Source organism: Nanorana parkeri, unplaced genomic scaffold (assembly GCF_000935625.1).
Source record: "Nanorana parkeri isolate BGI_ZX_2015 unplaced genomic scaffold, ASM93562v1 scaffold292, whole genome shotgun sequence".
Taxonomy (NCBI): domain Eukaryota; kingdom Metazoa; phylum Chordata; class Amphibia; order Anura; family Dicroglossidae; genus Nanorana; species Nanorana parkeri.
In genome coordinates this window covers 738328-756818 of record NW_017306560.1, presented here as the reverse complement: position 1 = coordinate 756818, position 18491 = coordinate 738328, and the positions used below count along the sequence as shown (strand labels likewise).

The 18491-nt window shown below is 40.3% G+C and overlaps 1 protein-coding gene across 2 annotated transcripts in view; it reads left to right on the top strand.

Moving 5' to 3' along the window:
* FBRSL1 (fibrosin like 1) overlaps window positions 1-18491 on the top strand; it is a 515094-nt gene that overhangs the window by 482786 nt on the left and 13817 nt on the right. For both annotated transcript variants that reach the window (XM_018557615.1, XM_018557616.1), the window contains 8 exons: window positions 8947-9340; window positions 9503-9765; window positions 11858-12087; window positions 13431-13481; window positions 15281-15376; window positions 16291-16362; window positions 16554-16583; window positions 17447-17518. In XM_018557615.1, the coding sequence (XP_018413117.1) occupies window positions 8947-9340; window positions 9503-9765; window positions 11858-12087; window positions 13431-13481; window positions 15281-15376; window positions 16291-16362; window positions 16554-16583; window positions 17447-17518 (1208 nt within the window). The remainder of the gene's footprint in view (window positions 1-8946; window positions 9341-9502; window positions 9766-11857; window positions 12088-13430; window positions 13482-15280; window positions 15377-16290; window positions 16363-16553; window positions 16584-17446; window positions 17519-18491) is intronic.

The following is an 18491-nucleotide window of genomic DNA, read 5'->3' as shown; positions in this document are numbered from 1 at the left end:
GAAATCTGTTCATTATATGAGGCCTAATCATGACTAGGACTTGTCTTGTACATGCTTTGTAATTGTTTACCCCAAAAACGTCAGTACATTCGTTTTCCATGCTGTTTGTTCTCTGCAAAAATCACATGGCCAGCAACCACCAGTGAGGATCCCTGCCAACTTTCTTGGAGCCCCCTTGGCCATTGCATACGCTCTGTTTCCAAGCATGGAGTTGTGCAGCGCAACACTGAGCTGTATCAAACACAGGACTTGGAGTCCATTCACACTTGTCCATGTTTGCATATTTTTTATGCTTTCTGTTGGACAGGCCCATTCATTTTCTAAAACCCCAGTGTATACATGGACCAAAATGAGCCCTTGCCTATGCTGTTAAACATGGCGCATACACTGCCTGTTGTGCTTTAACATGTATTGCACAAGTATGAGTTTGGTCAGTGGAGCTCAGGATTAAAACCACTGTCCCTGGGACAGCAGGTAAGAGGAATGCTCTTAGTGGACTCACAGTCGGCAATAGAAACCCAACAGAGGTTCCAACCCTCCCCCATTGTGTGCTGGAAATTTTAGTATGAAATCTCTATGGGGGTCACTGGAAGATTTTACCCCACTCCCCCTTCTACTTGTAATTTCTATCTTATATTACCCTTTTTAAAAAAAAATCTCTGATTAACCTAATAATATACACCCCTAAGATACAAATATATCCTACAAGCTATATTTTGAAGGGTATGTGCTGAGAGATCTATGTTCCTTGATATATAGTTCTATGGCTGTCATGCTGGTTCAGTGACTTTAATGCTTTGGGTCACTGAACCAGAACAAATGCATAGATTAGACACTTCTGACTTCAGGCTCATAACGTTTTGCAGGCAAGGCAGATACAGCCTGGCTGTTAGCATTTTCAGAAAAAACAGGTCAGCAAAGGCAAGCTACATACTGTATAACTTTCACTACCCATGTATGCCCCAACATTAGATGCAATGTAAGCTGTCACTTTTTGGTCTTTGGCTGCTTTGCATTGCCCCTTTTTAGTGATTGCAATATTTGGAATCTGTATTCCACCAATCACAGTCTCTCCATCCCCCTCAGACCAAATCCTGGCCTTTGCCATCTCTAGAATGGGTCAATAAGAGATTGCTAATTCTCCCTCCGTTGTATCCCAGGCAGTAGAGACCTCATTGATTTCCAGATTAGTGTTGTTTTCAGAAGTGCCAAACCTTGCTCTGTTTATAAAAGGACATTGCATTTAATAGAATGGAAATAAGGCATGCCAGTTCAGCGTGTTGCAACTATTAAACATTAACCTGTTTGATTCTAGCAGTGCATCCCTTTCAGTATTGTCCTACAATACAGTTTGTGTAGTGTTAAAACCTGTCCCAGAATCATAAAAAAAACAAACACATATGCAGTACGTCTCTGTAAGGCCTGGTTCACACCTGGACGTTTTACAGCGCGTTCCTATGCTCTGTAAAACGCTCAACATGTGAAAAGCAATGATTGCCTATGAGCATGGTTCCCACCTGGGCGTTTTACAGCGCGTAGGAATGCGCTGCAAAACGCCCTACGCCCAAAGAAGTACAGGAGCTTCTTTGGGGCTTATTTGCCACGCGTATCCATTGGGATACAGCCAGGTAGCCCTCGGAAACGCGCGATTGTCGCGCGTTTTTTTACCGCGAGTCGACAAATGCGCATATTCGATACGTCTAGGTGTGAACCCAGCCTAACTCGTACACATTTTCTTAAGGCCTGGTTCACACCTGGGCGTTTTACAGCGCTGATCGACGCGCTGTAAAACGCCCAGCAAATGAAATCCCATTATTTCCTATGGGCATGGTTCCCACCCTGGCGTATTTCAGCGCGTAGGAACGCGCTGAAAAACGCCCAAAGAAGTACAGGAGCTTCTTTGGGGCGTATTTTCCGTGCGTATCCATTAGGATACAGAGTTTGTCGCGCGTTTCGTTGACTGCATATTACGAACGCCCAAGTGTGAACCCAGCCTATGTGTTATCCCTTTAAAGATCCTGCAAGTGCAGACAAATACCTGTTGAATTGTTAGAAATGCACTCAACTATTAAGCCCTGTTGTGTGCTGACAGTGCACAGCTTTTTTGCAGACCAAGTTTAGTCTGCTCTCCCTTATGTCACATCTTTGCAGCATAAGAGCTAATCATTCTGTAGTCCAGGGATGGCTTTGTGCGGTAACACAGGAAGTGTGTAAAGGACACAGCAAAGCTTAGGGATGGGGCATGGATGCATAATATGCAGATTGGCCCAGCAGAAACAATTTTGATCAGGCATAGATTTTAACCTGTTGCCACATTGCTTGTTGAGCAAGAAACAAAGGTTGATCCTCTCAAACGATGGCAAAGACAGCCCCATTCTATTTGGGGCTCAGGTTCCATTTTATCTCCCCTTAGATATAGTGCTTTACCTAGCAGGCTTGTGACCCGTCTTTCCTATGAAAGCTTCTTTCAGAAACATTTGCCGTACATTTTTATATATTGAAACGATTAAACAAAATATTCCATCTCTACAGATCAGGTTTTCTGGCTATGCTCGTCTACAAAACAGCTTTAATACAATTTAATCTTTTCATGATCTGTCTTGTGCAAATGTTCAGATCAACATGACAGGTTTTCTTGTGATTGCTATCGGTGGGTAGCTGGCACATAGCCACTCTTTGCTGGGCATCTTTAGGTCACAGAATATCAGTTACTGCTAGATCTTAGCAAGTCTTGGCAAGTTGGTAGAGGTGTTTGGCCACTGTGATTTTTCCAGATATAAATTGAAATGTGTACGTTTTTTGTACATGTTTGAGGCTGTGGCATTCTAAATTAAACACGCTGTGTGTGTAGGTATGGAGGGCAATGAAGGGTTAAACAGTCTTGCCTCTGCCGTGCAAGTCTAGGTTGCCATAGTTTCAGGATGTATGGGACACTTGCCATACAATTCAAGGGTCTTAATTAGCAACTGGTAGCTCATCTTGTCTTGATTTCCACATCAGAGACCTTTGCCTTTAGTCATATTTGTCAAGTGTTTTTTCATCCACCGTGCCAGAAGACATTTGATCATTCACAGTGGGAATGTGAACAGGAATAGCTCTAAAATTGTGATCCTCCAACATATATTCTGATTTTTCATTTTAAGTGTCAGTATTTGAACATCTAGTATGTCCTGTGTAGGACACCGTCTTATGCATTTTAGTAGAATGATGGAATATCATTTGTGGTACCATAACATACAATTACCAGTCTTTGGTGTTTACTAAATGCTTGCCTTGTGCAAGAGAAAGCAATTAATGGGCGATGAGAGGTACTGATAAAATGATTGTTTAGGGCTTGTTTGGTGCTTTGCCCTGCCTTTTCCTACTGAAGTCGCTTTGATTAGGATACTAACAAATACAAACACATCTTAATGCACATAAACACATGCATATTAGTGAGAAAGCACCTAGTCTGCTATGCTTTTTAAAAATGCTACCACTCAGATGACTGTCTGACCCACAGTTACTCACACATTTCTGCTGCCACTGTGGAGCAATGAATCACTAAAGTTCACAAGAGAAGTAGTTAAGTCCAGCACTTTGCTTTCTCCCCTCTTCCTGTACACCCACTCTGTGTTTACATTGAGAGTTGGAAGGCTGGCAGACTACAAAGTGACTGTTGGCAGGGGAGAGCAAAAGGAGCTACTGAGAGAAAGTGAAGGATGGTGGATTGCTCAAGTGCTTGCAGCTATAGAGGTCAGTGAGGGTTTTATAGCTTATTTACTGTTTAAGAATGTGTAAATTTGACTATTCATGGCCTGCTAAAAGTCCTACTATAAGGATTGTGTATTCGCCCAGAGAGAATTTTGCTTTTTAATAGAATACTGTGCAATAATTCATCTTAAACTATCAGGCTGTAGACTTTGGTTGAAGGTTAGCCACATAGCAGTCTCTAGACCTGCAAAGCAGAAGTGATGCACTTGTCCAGGGAGCAACACACAAAGCATAAACCTAATTCAGATATCAGAGGGCAAAGCCATTACTGTGGTGTGCAGGAGATTTATTTGAGTCAGGATTTGGAATAAGTATATAGTACCTAGACTGAGGTCCACGGAGTATTGTACAGAGCTGAGCACACGATCCTTGTTTAGTATTATACAGAGCACGGTTAGTACAACCAGCTCCTCATCATGCTGTAAATAATAGGCAGCTGCATTACACTGAACAGTAATTGCTTCTGGAGGTTTGCTTTCATCGATCTGTTGGTAGGGGCTCAATATGTGCACCAGGGCCGTGTTCATGATTTAATTGCTGTGATTAATAACTCACTCAGAGGGCTGGATGACAGTCAATGCGAATAGCTAGTGACAGCCGGCAAGCTATCCAACTTCTATATATCAGTTTGTGGTTTGTTCGCTATATCCCACTTTAGCTACCAACCCTTGCATTATCAGATGGACCAACGAAAAATGGTGTGCAGAAATCAGATACAGTAAAGACCTACACAAATCGGGACTAGCTGGAAAAAGATTTAACCTCTGTTGATGGCTGTGCTCAGTTGTTCACTGGGCTTATCTGGCTCATATGCACTGTAGATGCACAGCGAGTGCATGAATTGTATGTCTAGATTAGTTCTAGTTGAAGGAGCTAGATTTTCTCTATACAATTAATCTAACGCATGCCCTCCCTGGAAGGAATAAATCCCCTGTATGTATCTGTCACATCAGTTGTCCTGTGGCTGTGTGTGACAGGCTTTCACATGGTGGATATATAGATAGATACACACACATGCTCCAATGTTCCTTCTTCCCCAGAGAGTCTCTTCTCTGTCCCCCGTTGTGCCGGTTAGCTGCCTCCATCAATTTATCTCAGACTGCGGTAGCCCGCGATGTCACTCTCACCATAGGTACTGAATCTCCTATGTGTGTATGTGAAAAGAGCTCTGGGAGCACAGTGTTGGGGAAGAGGCTTCTTTAGGCTTCACTGGAGTATGCAAGCAGAATTTAACTGGGCTTTTGCTGATTAGTGTAAAATCCATTAATGGTGCCATTTTACATGTAGGTGACATTGAGGAGCCTAAGTGTACTAGACAGAGGCTTTGCCCAAAGAGCATCACAGCATTTATAGAATAGATACTATATCATATATAGTATACCATGTGTCACATTAAAGTATATCTTCAGACATACAGCTAAATATAGATATACAGCTAAATATATATAATCTACACATGTGTGAAGTCTGTTACCTGACAAGGGATTTGTAATTCTCTTAAAGTGCTTGTGAAAGGCAAAATTATTTTTGCTTAGGTTTAGGTAGAGTAGGGAAGCATTAAGCATTTTGTAAAGTTTGTATTACTATGTCCCTGTCCCGAGATCATTGTCAGAAAGTGATACGACAATCCACCATTTTTGAGTTATCACCACAATGGGGCGTAAAGGAAGATCCACTTGTGTCTGTGACCACTGACTGTGCAGTTCTTGATGATCCAGCCGAAATTCATTCAGTGGGTGGACCTGTCGGCAGCCTTCCATCTGGTATCTTTTGATCAGACAATTCTCAAGTGAGCGGTGATGGCAGTCAATTCGGCTACCGTCACTCTTCAGGTATTCTGACAGCGGCCCACCCGCTGCTGTTAGAATACAAAAGCCCAGCAGATTTGTCCATCCACACTGTTTACTGTGGATGGAGGAATCGGTTATAGTTTTTTCATCAGCCAGCCGCTTGAATTGAAAAAAAATTTATGGCCAGCTTTGGGTGGGAATTCTGTTGACATTGCAGATATCTCCAGGACAGGATGTGAAGGGATGTCTCCCCAGGAGAACACAAAATAAACACAGTGCAAGGGTGTTACCTCTCCCCCTACTCTATGTAAAACAAAAGAAGTCTCGGCTTTACATACACTTTAGGCCTCTTGTGATTGTACATTGCTCCAGCTAAGCCAGGAAGATTGCTCCATTGTATTCTGCTTCAGCCTTATAGCTTTCTTTGTCAACCACTTGCTGGAGTTGTTGGAGTGGAAACTGACTATAGCATAGGTGTTTGAATCATAGGACTGGCAGGGCAGATTTACAAATCCTTTTGTCAGGTAATATATTTCCCATATATGTATATTCAGGTGCTCGTCGGGCTTCACTGTCTGCTCGTCACAGACGAGTGGACGAGTGGATTTTTCGAGCCCTGTGTATATTACTCTGTATTTGGCAATATGTCTGCATTTCCACTGTGGACACATGTAGTATTGATTACAAAAGGCAAGTCATATACCCTACATGAATATTTGGGATAATGTAATGTTTATCAAAAATGACACCTAGTTTTTTTGGTTTTTTTTATTATTATGAATAAATCAATTCAGAGATGAGATTTGTGATTGTCAGTCTTATAACAGTGACTTAGTTGGAGGGCAGTGATGCCTTCACCCCCCTCTAAGATATTCACAGCATTCCCATCAAGTGGATTTCTGTTTGTGTTCCATGAAGAATTGTTACTATAGGTAAAACATCTGGATGTAACCCATTACAATTGTAATCTAAGCAGATGTGTACTCTTTGGTTTAAAAATCAGGATAATAGAGATCACATTTGAATGTCATGACCTATATATGGTTATGGTACTCCTCAGTCTGTTTTGTAATTGTTCCTTTTACCCAGTGTAGGTCCTTTGACATAGAGCAATTCTCTGATTTTATTGGACCTCATTTGCAGTGAATTGCTTGGTGTCCTTTATTTCTAATACTTTGCGGCTATTGCCTGTGTGTCATCAAGGGAAACATTACATTATTTCTCCCATTCCTTGGCATCTATGGTTTGGATTTTACTTGTAGAATATTCTGCATGTCTAATTCATCATCAAACCCACACATTAGTTCCCCCTTCTTGAGTACTGACTGCTCTAGTGACTCGGGACTAGTGGCTCTTCTACCTTTTCTCTTTATACACTAAACCTACAACAGCTGTGTCTCTGCTAATATTATTGGGCCAGTGCAGTTTATTAAAGCTGGCAAATGTCTGTTTCACTTCTCCTCCTGACAATCAAGGCACTGACGAGAGGAAATTGGTAGTGGCAGCTGCTTGTTTTTTTTCCTCCAGATTGTGGCAGACTGTTTGTCAGGCACATCTACTTTTCTACTTGAGCTATTTGTTCGAATTTCCTAGACAGTCCATTTTTTGTGTTACTGTTTCTGTTTTATGGCCATATTAAAATAATTTCTCTAAATCATGTTAAATCTATTTTGCAGAAAAAGTCATTGTAGCTCAGTGTATTCTAACCTATAGCAACTATATACATCGTGTTTCATTACAATGGCATATTATCACTGTGGATGAATACAATTTGAGTGTCACTATTACTGTTTGCTCTGCTTTATTGAATACATCTGATTGCCTTTTTACCTAACTTTATACAGCTTTTCCAAAAGCATAATTTAATCTGCAGTTGTGCATGGTTTCATTTGGCTTGAATGTTATCTGAAAATTACTGAGGCACCTGTTTATGACCTTTGCAAAGAATATATTCTTACATCTCTTTAGTTGTCTTATGTCTTGTTATGCTGGCCATATACCCTGCGGCTTTCAGGCAATTTCAACCAGTTATAGTCTTTGGTTATTTTTGTAAAACTGGTAAAATAATTGAAACTGGGATGTATGTTTGATACATTTTTTTTGTGATTTGAAAGTGGCTGGATTTGTCTACAAATTGCCATGCATGACAATTATTAGAGACAAAGTTTTGTTTTTCTCATGTTATTATTATACAGGATTTATATAGCACCAAAAGATAGGACAGCACTTTACAATATAAAGGGAGAAAGAACGGTAACAATTCAAGACAGGAATGTTAGGAGGACCCTGCCCGTAAGAGCTTACAAGAGAGGGACACGTGATACAAAAGGTGGTAGCTGTGTGGGAATAAGTTGTGTGAGAAAGTAAAAGTCCATTTGTTTGGTAGAAGTAGAATAGGCTTCCCTGAAGAGGTGAGTTTTCAGGTATTGTCTAACGGCAGTCAGAGTAGGAGATAGCCTTATAGGTCAGGGTAGGGATTTCCAGAGTCCTGGATGCAAGCATGGGAGGCATTGGCAAGGGAACTAGAGAGCAGGAGGTCCTGGGAAGGGGGAGAGAACTGTTTGGGTGATATCTTAAAACAAGGTTGGTGATGTAGCTGGGGGCATTGTTGTGGATGGCTTTGTAAGTGGTTGTTAATATTTAGAAGTTTATTCTTTGAGTGATCAGTGGAGGGATTGATAGAGGGGGGTTGCAGACACTGGGCGGGTTGGTAAGGCTGAGGAGTTTGGCAGCAGCATTCATGATGGACTAAAGGGGGATATCCTGTATAGAGGTAGGCCATGTTATAGAGAGATTGGCATAGGACCCTGCTGCTTGACCTCTGACCCCTATATTACCAATGTTGTCAATCAGTGGAAATCTGGTCCATGGTCTTAGCAGTAACAATGATCTATGACTGCTTGTGACGGCAGTTCAACAGATGAACACCTGGTGGAAATCCCCCAACAATCTATTGCTTAGCTTTTATCTGTAATTGTTTATCTTAAAATCTGCTGGAACCTCTCAGAGTCACATTTGGAACTATGACCATTGTTGTTGACCATGCAATTTCTTTCTGTACTCCTAATTCCCCTTCCTCAAGTAGCATGGTGGCACACATTTGTATATGTTTGTTGTCTGCACTGGATAGCCTGTTGTGTTGATGCAAAGTATGGCCAATTTCGATCTCTTGCTACTGAGGAATCGCATTGTGGATTTTGGTTTGTTTCAAATGAGGTAATTGCCTTCCAGAGAGTAAACCACTTGGTAACTTGTCATTAGAACTACATATGTAGCCTAATCTTTACCGTTCCACTGTTCCTTCAGATAAGTGCCTTAGCACTGCTGCTTTGTTTTGACTTAACTATTGCATGTTGCACATTTGTAGCTGTAGAAATAATTGCTGTTTTCTCAATATGTTTAGGTAACCTTCTGAATGACAAGCCTGAGTCACAGGCCCCCTGCCACCCTAAAGTGTCGGGACTAGAACGCAGCCAGGAGCTGAACACAGAGGTTCTATATATCCCACCGATACATAGTCCGCCACCACCTCCTGTTGCTATTGTCACGTCTGCCTCATCTACACCGGCATCAAGTACTCGGGCTAGCCCTCTAGTAAAGAAAGAACCTACCATTGTTGCCCCAGCTCCACCAAGACTAACACCTCAACCCCAACCACGTCCTCAGTCTCGGCCTTTGTCTCAGCCTCAGTTATTACCTATTGAGCTACGGACTCAAAATCATATCCCTTCACATCTTACCTATCCTGGGCATCAACATCAGCAACAGCTGCCACAAAACGGAATCACCAGCATAAGGTAATTATTTGGACTATCTTATGTTAAGACTTTACACAGTAATTTTGTCAGTTCAAAGTAATTTGACATATTTAATGTTTGCTGTTTAGACTGGGGACTTGAAACAAATAAATGTGATGCAAAAGCTATTTTTTTATTTATTTTTTCTCTTTTACCCTGCAGCCGGAGTAGCAGTGCTAGCAGTGCAGCGAGTATCAGCATACCCAAGCACCTACCGTCTTCCCCTCAGATTCCTCCACATCACCCTGCTGGACCGGGTCTGCCCCTCTCCATCTCCAACCTTGCTACCTCACACTTTGCTCTCAGATCTCAATCGCAGCATCATCCGGCCATGTTTGCCAGCCCTCCCACACTGCCACCTCCACCATCTTTACCTACTAATGGCCTTGTAATCCCTGGGCACCCTGCTGGAGCTGGATATTCCGGTAAGTATATCTATGATGTATGAATGGAGAACTATGTATGTGTGATAAAATAGCCTCCATATAATACAGACCCCTTTTACCCAGATATGTTTGACAGCCAATTAATGTGCAGTTAAATATTGACAGCCAATTAATGTGCAGTTATCTTTTAAAAAAAGATCAGCATTGCATTACCGGTAATTGTAATTCTCCTTGTAGTATAGGTAGTTTGTCCCACACAGAGAATATTCCTGACCATGTTATCTTTTATATAGTAAATTGCCATCAGCATAGCCTGAGTCAAACTTCCTACTTTAGCATTACCCATGTTTTGTAAAGCACTTAACACCTAATGTTGGAAGCTAGTAGTTTTTTTCCATAATTGTACACTGAAGTGTGTACAATTCTGAAAATTCTTAAACTCCATGCATTCTGATGAAAGGAACACTACAAGTTTCCCCATACTTTTCATGTTTGCAATATGTAATCAAATAATTGTGATTAAATGCAAATCAAGACGAAGTGCTGGCTTTGTTTAAGCCATTGACAAATGTTTGTAGAATACAAGGAAAATATTGACTACATATAACATTATTTCTACCAGGGCTCAAAAGCAGTGCAGAGATGTCTGCTCTTGGTCCCACTAGTTAGGCATGCTTTCACAATGTCCTCTAAAGAAAGGTAGCATGTAGCAATGTAGTCCAAATGATACTCTTAACAAGAAATAATGTGCATTGGCCTAGATGTTGTAAAGCCAGCTAGTTTTGTACACATTAAATACCGGTCTTTTAGGGAATAGGGAATTGTAACCACATGTCGGTTGTCCAAAAGCTAGACACATGAGTGTTTACTTTTAAACCTCTAAAAACTTCCACAGCAATAACATGTACTTGCACCACGCAGTCAGGTCCCTTAAGGTGGCCTACAGATCTATGGTTCTCTTATGAGACACACTAAATCGATCTACAAGTTGTAACAACAACTCAGGTCCTTAGACCAGGATTCCCAGGACTTAACTAATTGATAGATTAACTATTAAGACCCACCATATAGAATAATGGAGTCTACTGTAAAATCATTGCGCAACTCGTGCAGTCATGATCTTAAATATAGTGGTACTCCTACTGATACTATAAGCTTTTTTGTTCCAGGAGGGTTTGAGTAAGCATATGTGTGAGTGTTATGTGTGCTGTTCCTTAATTGTTAAGAAATGTGTTTAATGTAGGGTGCCTTTCTAATGGTATGGAGACTTCTGAGCTATCCACCCACAAACATCTACTGTCTTTTACGGCTGTCAGCGGACCTCTGTTATTTCCATGAATGGAGGTTCTTGCCTGACAATGTGTGTCAGCAGAGGCCTACACACAGATGCTTAGATAAGAACAGATGTTTACTGACAGCTAATAACCGCTGGCAGTTGATGAATATTCAGTAGAGTAAAGCTTCATACCCATTAGAAAGCACCCTTATAGTAATAGCCTTTATATGCATGTACCCCTTTTTAGTATGTGGTGTCATTTATTTAACACTGATTTTGCTAGTTGTCAGCCTGTAGTTTTTTTTTTCTTTTGGGCCATTTATTAAGACCACTACAATGCAAGTGTTGGCTTATGTGCTGAGCATTCTTAAATACAAACCCTTGTGTGCCATAACTAGCAGCTGTGTTTAATTGGCAATTTCCTACCACCAGTGATTTATATCTGTTTTATAGCCACTGATCAGATGAATATTCTTATTGATCATATTTCCAGACCACAGTTTGGGAATAGAGTTGAGCTAGTTAGGTGTGGCTTGTTGTACTGCATAATAAAAAGGCCCGTTATGTTTTCTCCTGAGATGACTCATGGTGTTCTTTCTTGTCTTTAGATACCAGCCTGTTGATATCATTCAACCAACCAATCATGTATTGCCAGCCTCATTCGGGGATTCTGATTGGTACTTTGTCACAGGCATCTCTCTTACCTCCACCAATGAGTCCTCACGTAGAAAACCACCACAGCATGACCTGCAGAAACAGGGAATGCCAGGTGAATATCTGCGCTTTTTCCTTTTATGTCTTTGGGGAAACTGATGGGCCGATGGGCCTCTGTGTCTTTTTTTTTGTCTCTTTTAGATCACGAACTTCTCAGACAGGAGCTGAATAATCGATTTTTGGTTCAGACCTCGGACCGGGCTGGTGCCCCTCTCGGCTCTGTGCCGCTGCTGAGGGCGGAGTTTCACCAGCACCAACACACGCACCAACACACCCACCAGCACACTTTTACTCCCTTCACATCCAACCTACCCCCGACGCAGCTTATGCCGCCTAATGCACCTACCATGGTGCGTACCCCAGCTCGAAATGTGAGGATAAGTAGCGCACCAAACCCACTTCCCTTCTCCCTCCGCTTCCTTTTTTCTTGGGATATCCAGTCACTGGGGTCACACCTGGAGTTTCCTGAAGAGTTTTTTTTTTTGCACATGTTTATCTGCACATCTAATGTCCTGGTGACTTCAGGTGCATTGCAGGCTTTAGTAGCTAACATGCAGATATTTTTGTTATCCGAGCTGGCATCACTAGATTATTGAGGTCATGGATTAAATCTCCTAAATGATAATTTAACTGGAGGGGAGTGGTTAGATATTTTAGAAAACATCCCAGCGAAGTGTAAATCACTTTGTCATAAGCCTAACCATAAAAATCCACTTCCTAATACACATTTAAAAAGTTTCTATTATAGTCTTCACAGTGTACATATTATCCTTATACAAACAAGGTGCTTACAGAAAAGAAATAAGGAGGCCGGAGTTGACGTCCAAGTACATTTCACGCTGGCTGGTGCTGTACCAAGACTGGCTGGTGGGAAACTTACACATGTTGCAGCTCCACCTCTTTTTCTGCTGTTGTGATTGTTACTTTCTGATAATTAGTATATGTTATTATAAAGAACTGTTCGATCAACAAAGTGGATTTTTATGAATTAGTCTGTGGCTTGCTACCATCCTATACTAAACTCTTTAACATATAACACATTGCTTTAAGCACTGACTTGATGTGATTTCAACTGGGTTTTTATGAACATGTGCCTGTTTAATATATTTATGTTAAAGTTTGGATAACCCATGGGTATTTTGATTTGTATTCATGCATTTGATGGGAATTTTAACTTAATCTGTGGTTTTTGTTTTGTTTTTTTTTAATATTTATTTATATGCAATACATTGAGATTCAGACATGCTTGGGAATTTACTAATCTCTAAACTCATTGCAGATTCCACCCTCAGTTTAATAAGGCCCATAACAATGAACAAAGTACCATAACCAATGAGGAACCAGATTTAATTTTTGATAACACCTGATTGGTTATTGGCCTTTTTTTTTCTTCTTTTTTTTGACTGCAGGCAATCTGTTCAGCAATGAATGGATAGAAAATACTGCTATTGCCCATTTGCAACCTGTTGGTCAAGATACATTTTCCTATTCTTCACTAGATAAATGGGAACTAGAGTATGGTTGCTGAAAGCAGAATGTATTACCTTTTTGCATTGGGTTTTTTTAATTAAATCAGCCCCTCCAATGTTCTTTATTTTATGACTTACTAGAAGCTTGTTATTATTTTCAGTAAAACAAAAATGTTGAAATACATGTCCCTGCCATCCATTTTTAACAATGTACCCATTTGCTTTTTTGTTCTCTTCCATTTTAGTTTGACAAGTACGCTCCCAAGTTAGACAGCTCTTATTTTCGTCATTCTAGCGTAAGTTTATGCTTAAGCTTATTTACTGTACTGTATTCTTTTCCATATTCTCAGTTCACTAAACTGCATTCCCTGCTGCCAGGGTGCAAACATCTGTGATTGACAATGGATGGTACTGCAGACATTCGACAACTTACAAATGCTGCAGTGCCACATATGAAAGCAGCCCCAGTGGAGTTAACTGATCACATTTGTTTGAACTCTTTCTCTAATGACATGTGATTGCTGCCGATGATTCCTCTTGTGATTTGGTCTATTCAATCTGTGTAGTAGTGGAAGACAGATTGCCTGCAACAATACTATCTAACTAGAGCCCCACAGGCTTGATGTGCCCATCATAACTCCATGCCTTTTACACTGTGGAATTGTCATTAAAGAAAACCGTACACCCACTGTTGAGTAGCTTTCCCAGAGAAGAAAAAGTTGGACTATCACTGCAGTTTTGGAAAATCTCCAGTGGATGTACAAAAATGTTCAATTAGATCTTTTTTTAAAATATGTTAAATAACCTACCAATGGTATTGTGAGGGCTTAACATATTTGGATGGCCAATGATTGAGAGGAAAGTAGCAGAATGTGTCAAGCTGGTAAACCCCATAAAATCTGCACCATGTGAAGTCCACAAATATTTACCACTGCTTTTATATTGAAGTAAAGAATGTGTTAATGTTTCCTAGTGCTATAGTATAAACCTGTCCTTTGTATTGCAATGAGTCGTGCTACCCTGCTTCCAGTTTTCATATAAAGGACCACTAAACCTCAAATAGAAGTCAGTTTATGTAACCAGAGATACTTGTAAAAGTATATGCTGCATCAGATACCCGAAGTTCGATTAGATGATAGCAACTGTTAAGCATTTATTTGCCAATGCTTGTAGTTTTTGTTACATAAGCATTTTTATTTTAGTGTTTAGGCTCTTTATTATGCTTGTTGGTGAGTACTCAGTTGTCTTGCTTTGCAGCAGGGAATACAAATTGCTTGCAGATGAAAGATTAGCCTCTTAAAAGTGACTTCCTCTTATTCAAATATACAGTTTGTTGGACACTGAATATTAGTCCCCATACACTGCCATGGCTCTGCTTTCACTGCAAAAAGTCTACACCTTTATTTTGAAGCAGGGATTTAAGGACATCATTTAAACAATGTGAATTGACACAAAAAATAACTGCTTGATTCACCCTTTGGTTTTTTTCCATTCCCTGTATGCCTTTAATATCATTGGTGGCCACCCTTCTGGATTTGAGGGCTTGAAATGCATCCTCTAAAATATTGCACATTGCTGTTTCCATGTATTGTTTTCATGGATGCACTTGCAGTTAATCTAATTTTAAAGGGACAGAAGTGTTGTACTTCATCCTTGTAAAGTCTAAGCAAACGTTATCTAAATGAAAGTGACCTTAGACCAGCAATGCTACTTCAGTCTCTTCTCTGTGGTGTTTTAAGAATAACAACCTGGCATTAACTACTATGAAGCAGAGTGTTTAACCAACAATAAATAGGGGTACTTATAGCAGGATCGATAGGTACCCTTGAGAGTAACAGTAACATTGTAATGTTCATCTGCTGATATTCTCAGACCTAATGGATATTAGTGAAGCAACCACTGTTTTCCCAGGCTTGTTGGAAAAGTGTTGCTGAGCACACGATTTGGCGATCCCAGTAGCTGCTTGCTTCCATCCTTCTGTGTACAGGATCTTTTTAGCACCATTTCGGTCTGCTGTTCTATAGCTGCTTTATGTTGCATGCTATGTTCTATTTCTTTATGATGACATTTACATATCATTCTGTTCTTTTTCTAGTTCTTTCCAACATATTCTTCTCCAATGCCTGGAATGCCCCCAATGCTTCCTCATTCAGGTCCATTTAGTTCTCTTCAGGGAGCTTTTCAGCCGAAGGTGAGTAAGGCATCGGGTAACATTAATACGGACAGTAATATTTCTGTGATTAATGGGGGACGACGGTGGCTCTGAAATAAAACAGAATGTGAATGTTTGCTGTCTCAGTGACACAATGCGCTGTCTATAGCATGGCTTATCGCTTTTCACTGTGCTGGATAAACTCATTTCATTGTCACAAGTTATCTGACAGTGATAGCCATAGAGCTTGCAGTCACAGGAAAACTGATATCCGCTTGTGCATTGCATATGATGCACCAGGGGAAGGCACATGATTGATTTGCTTCTTGTTAGCACACGGCCTAAAGTGCCCATAAAGTACCCTTCTGTTATACAGGCAGCCAACTAACCTTTTTCCATTGGTCACATTTCATTGTACCGGGGCTGTAGTTATTTTATTTACTAGCTGATGGCTTTTGCTATAGCCTAAACACACGTCAGTGCAGTGTATTATGTCACATATCATCAGCTCCCCAGTCAACTAGACCTTGTCATGCATTCTGTCATGTGTACTACGGAACATGGATATCTGCCTGCTAGATTTACTAAAACCATTAACCATAGTGGACTGAGGTGTTGAGAATTGTTCAATCCTCTTGTTGATCCAGAAACCGTGCTGCCACACACTGTCCTCCTTCTGGGCATGCTAGAAGCTTGCAGTTATGTTTTCAGTGTAACAGGACATTAAAGCCAAATGAGAAATGATTGTTTTCTCTAACAGGATAGATAACTTGGAGCACTCTAGAAAAGCTCTGTATTTCCATCAGCTCCTAGTACAAGTAAAGTAAGCGATTTTAATGTAATAGACTACACAACAGGGGCTCTGCTATAAATTTAAGTGGGGTTTAATCATGGGGTTTTACTCATGTAAATTGTACATGACACGTTAATGTTTTTTTTCCTCCCATTTGCAGACCTCAAATGCCATTGATGTCACTAGCAGGCCCGGTGCAGTACATCATACTCTCCTACAGAAAACACCTGGGGTTTGTATATAATTCATCATTCTACAACATGCCTGCTTTGTGATCATTTTTTCTTTGTGATTCATATTTGTGTTTTGTTTCTTGAAATGAAACTTTTTTTTTTTTTTTTTATCTATTACAAGAAATTATTTTCATAGATTGGATGTGGAAGTCTGTAGTACAGTCCACTGACATGTTTGCTTCTCTTGCAGGTTACTGATCCATACAGGACACCAGTAAGAGTAAGTTAATAAAAATACATTTTACCTCAGTAGCCATAATATTAGGGAACCGGTCATAACTAATAAGGGGCAGCCATTTTGGATCTGGAGCAAGTGTGCAGAGCAGAAAGTTAGTATTGCTTTTCTGCATAGTTGTTTCAGGTCAGTATTAAAGCAAGAGGGTCAGCATGGCAGCCAGACAAGTAGCATTTTCAAGAGGGAAGGGTCAGCAAAGGCAGCCTCTACATTTCAATCATGACCAGGTTCCTTTAAGCTTAGAAATCTTTAAAGCTATGACCAGTACTTAGATTGGATCAGCTTGCCATTACCCCCTATATTCCCTGATATCAGTGGTAGGATATGCTGCTCTTTAATGACTAGAAGCAACAGCTTGCAGGTTCATTTGAGGTGTTGGGCTACACCGGAATTCCAGTCATCATTTTAATCAAGTACACTAGTCTGGCATTGATTGAATATATTGGAGTTCTTGTACGGTACCCAGAAGGACTGTAGCCCTTTTTAGCATAGTTTGGTTAATCTGTTTGCTCATATAGTTCTAGTGTCCAGGTGTTCCATAAAGTAATGTTAGCAATCTACGTGGAGTAATTAGTACACTGATGATACAGTTGGACCTGTTGTTCAACACCTTTCATATTAGATTTTGCCTCTTCTGAGTTTTTATGTAATATTTTATCCTCATGTCAACTTGTCTAGCTTGAGGAAAAAAGGGGCAAGCATATGAATAGAATGTTTGAGATAGTTAAAGACTGCAAATGGTTTGCAGGGTTTTTATCTTGAATAATTTACATATTTGAGGGCCCAAAAAATTGCCTGGGGCCCTAAGCCATTCCAGCACTCACACCGTATTTCCCTTGCTTTTGCAGAAACCAGGCAAGTGGTGTGCAGTACATGTCCAGATAGCTTGGCAAATCTACCACCATCAGCAGAAGATGAAGGTAAAAGCTTTTGGTGACAAGCCACTATAAAGCTACATTTAATAACTTTACTCAGTGGAAGATTATGGTGGTTTTGTGCAAAACTGTATTTTAGGCTTCCTCCTTACTCCCAACCTTGGCTCTGAAAATACTGTTGTTATGATGTTCTGCATGGAATGATTGTTGTTTTTTTTTCCTACAAAGAATCTAATTATTAGAAAATGTGCCAAAGGGAATAACCTAGATAATGAGGGCGCAAAGCCTCAGACCATGCTGGCTTATGCTGTTGCAGTGGTGGGGGTAGGTGCCGCAGTGCTCCAGGCACACTTTGTAATGAGGCAGAAGCATTTAATACAACTTCTTTGAATCGGTAACCTTTTCACGAGGCCACTGAGAGAATTGAGTCTGACAATTCCTTGGAGTGTTAAATAAAGGAGCTTTGGGTCAAACGATTTTCCAAGGATGCCCACATTCATACACCTTGGAGAATGGTCTCACATTTTTGCACTTATTAATTTGTCCATTTTGAACAGGATTTTTAGCATAGGTTGTTTGCTAGCCACAGATTCTAGATTAACTAATTTCTTTTCTTTCAATAAAGTAGACATTTCATGAAATAGTAGGACTGACGATGCTGATATCCCACTGAAAATGCTAGTTGACTGACTTTTATCCTTACCCACTTCAATGCTATATGAGTCACAAACCCGGAACAAGTGTGCAGTTCAGGAAAGTCAGAAGTCATTTTATTATTGTTTTAGGTCAGACCAGACAGGCAACTAGCATTTTCAGAGTGTGTGTTGAGCAGTGACCATCTCCATCTCTCATTAATAGTTTTCCTTTAAGGCACCTAAAGAGTTATAATTAATGTCTCCAAATCTGTTCAAATATAGTGAGTATCAATCATCTCTGTGCTTACCCTGAAACTGGTGGGCATGTGTGCATTTTCATCTAATATATATTTTTAAAAAAAAATGTGTGATATAGATATATA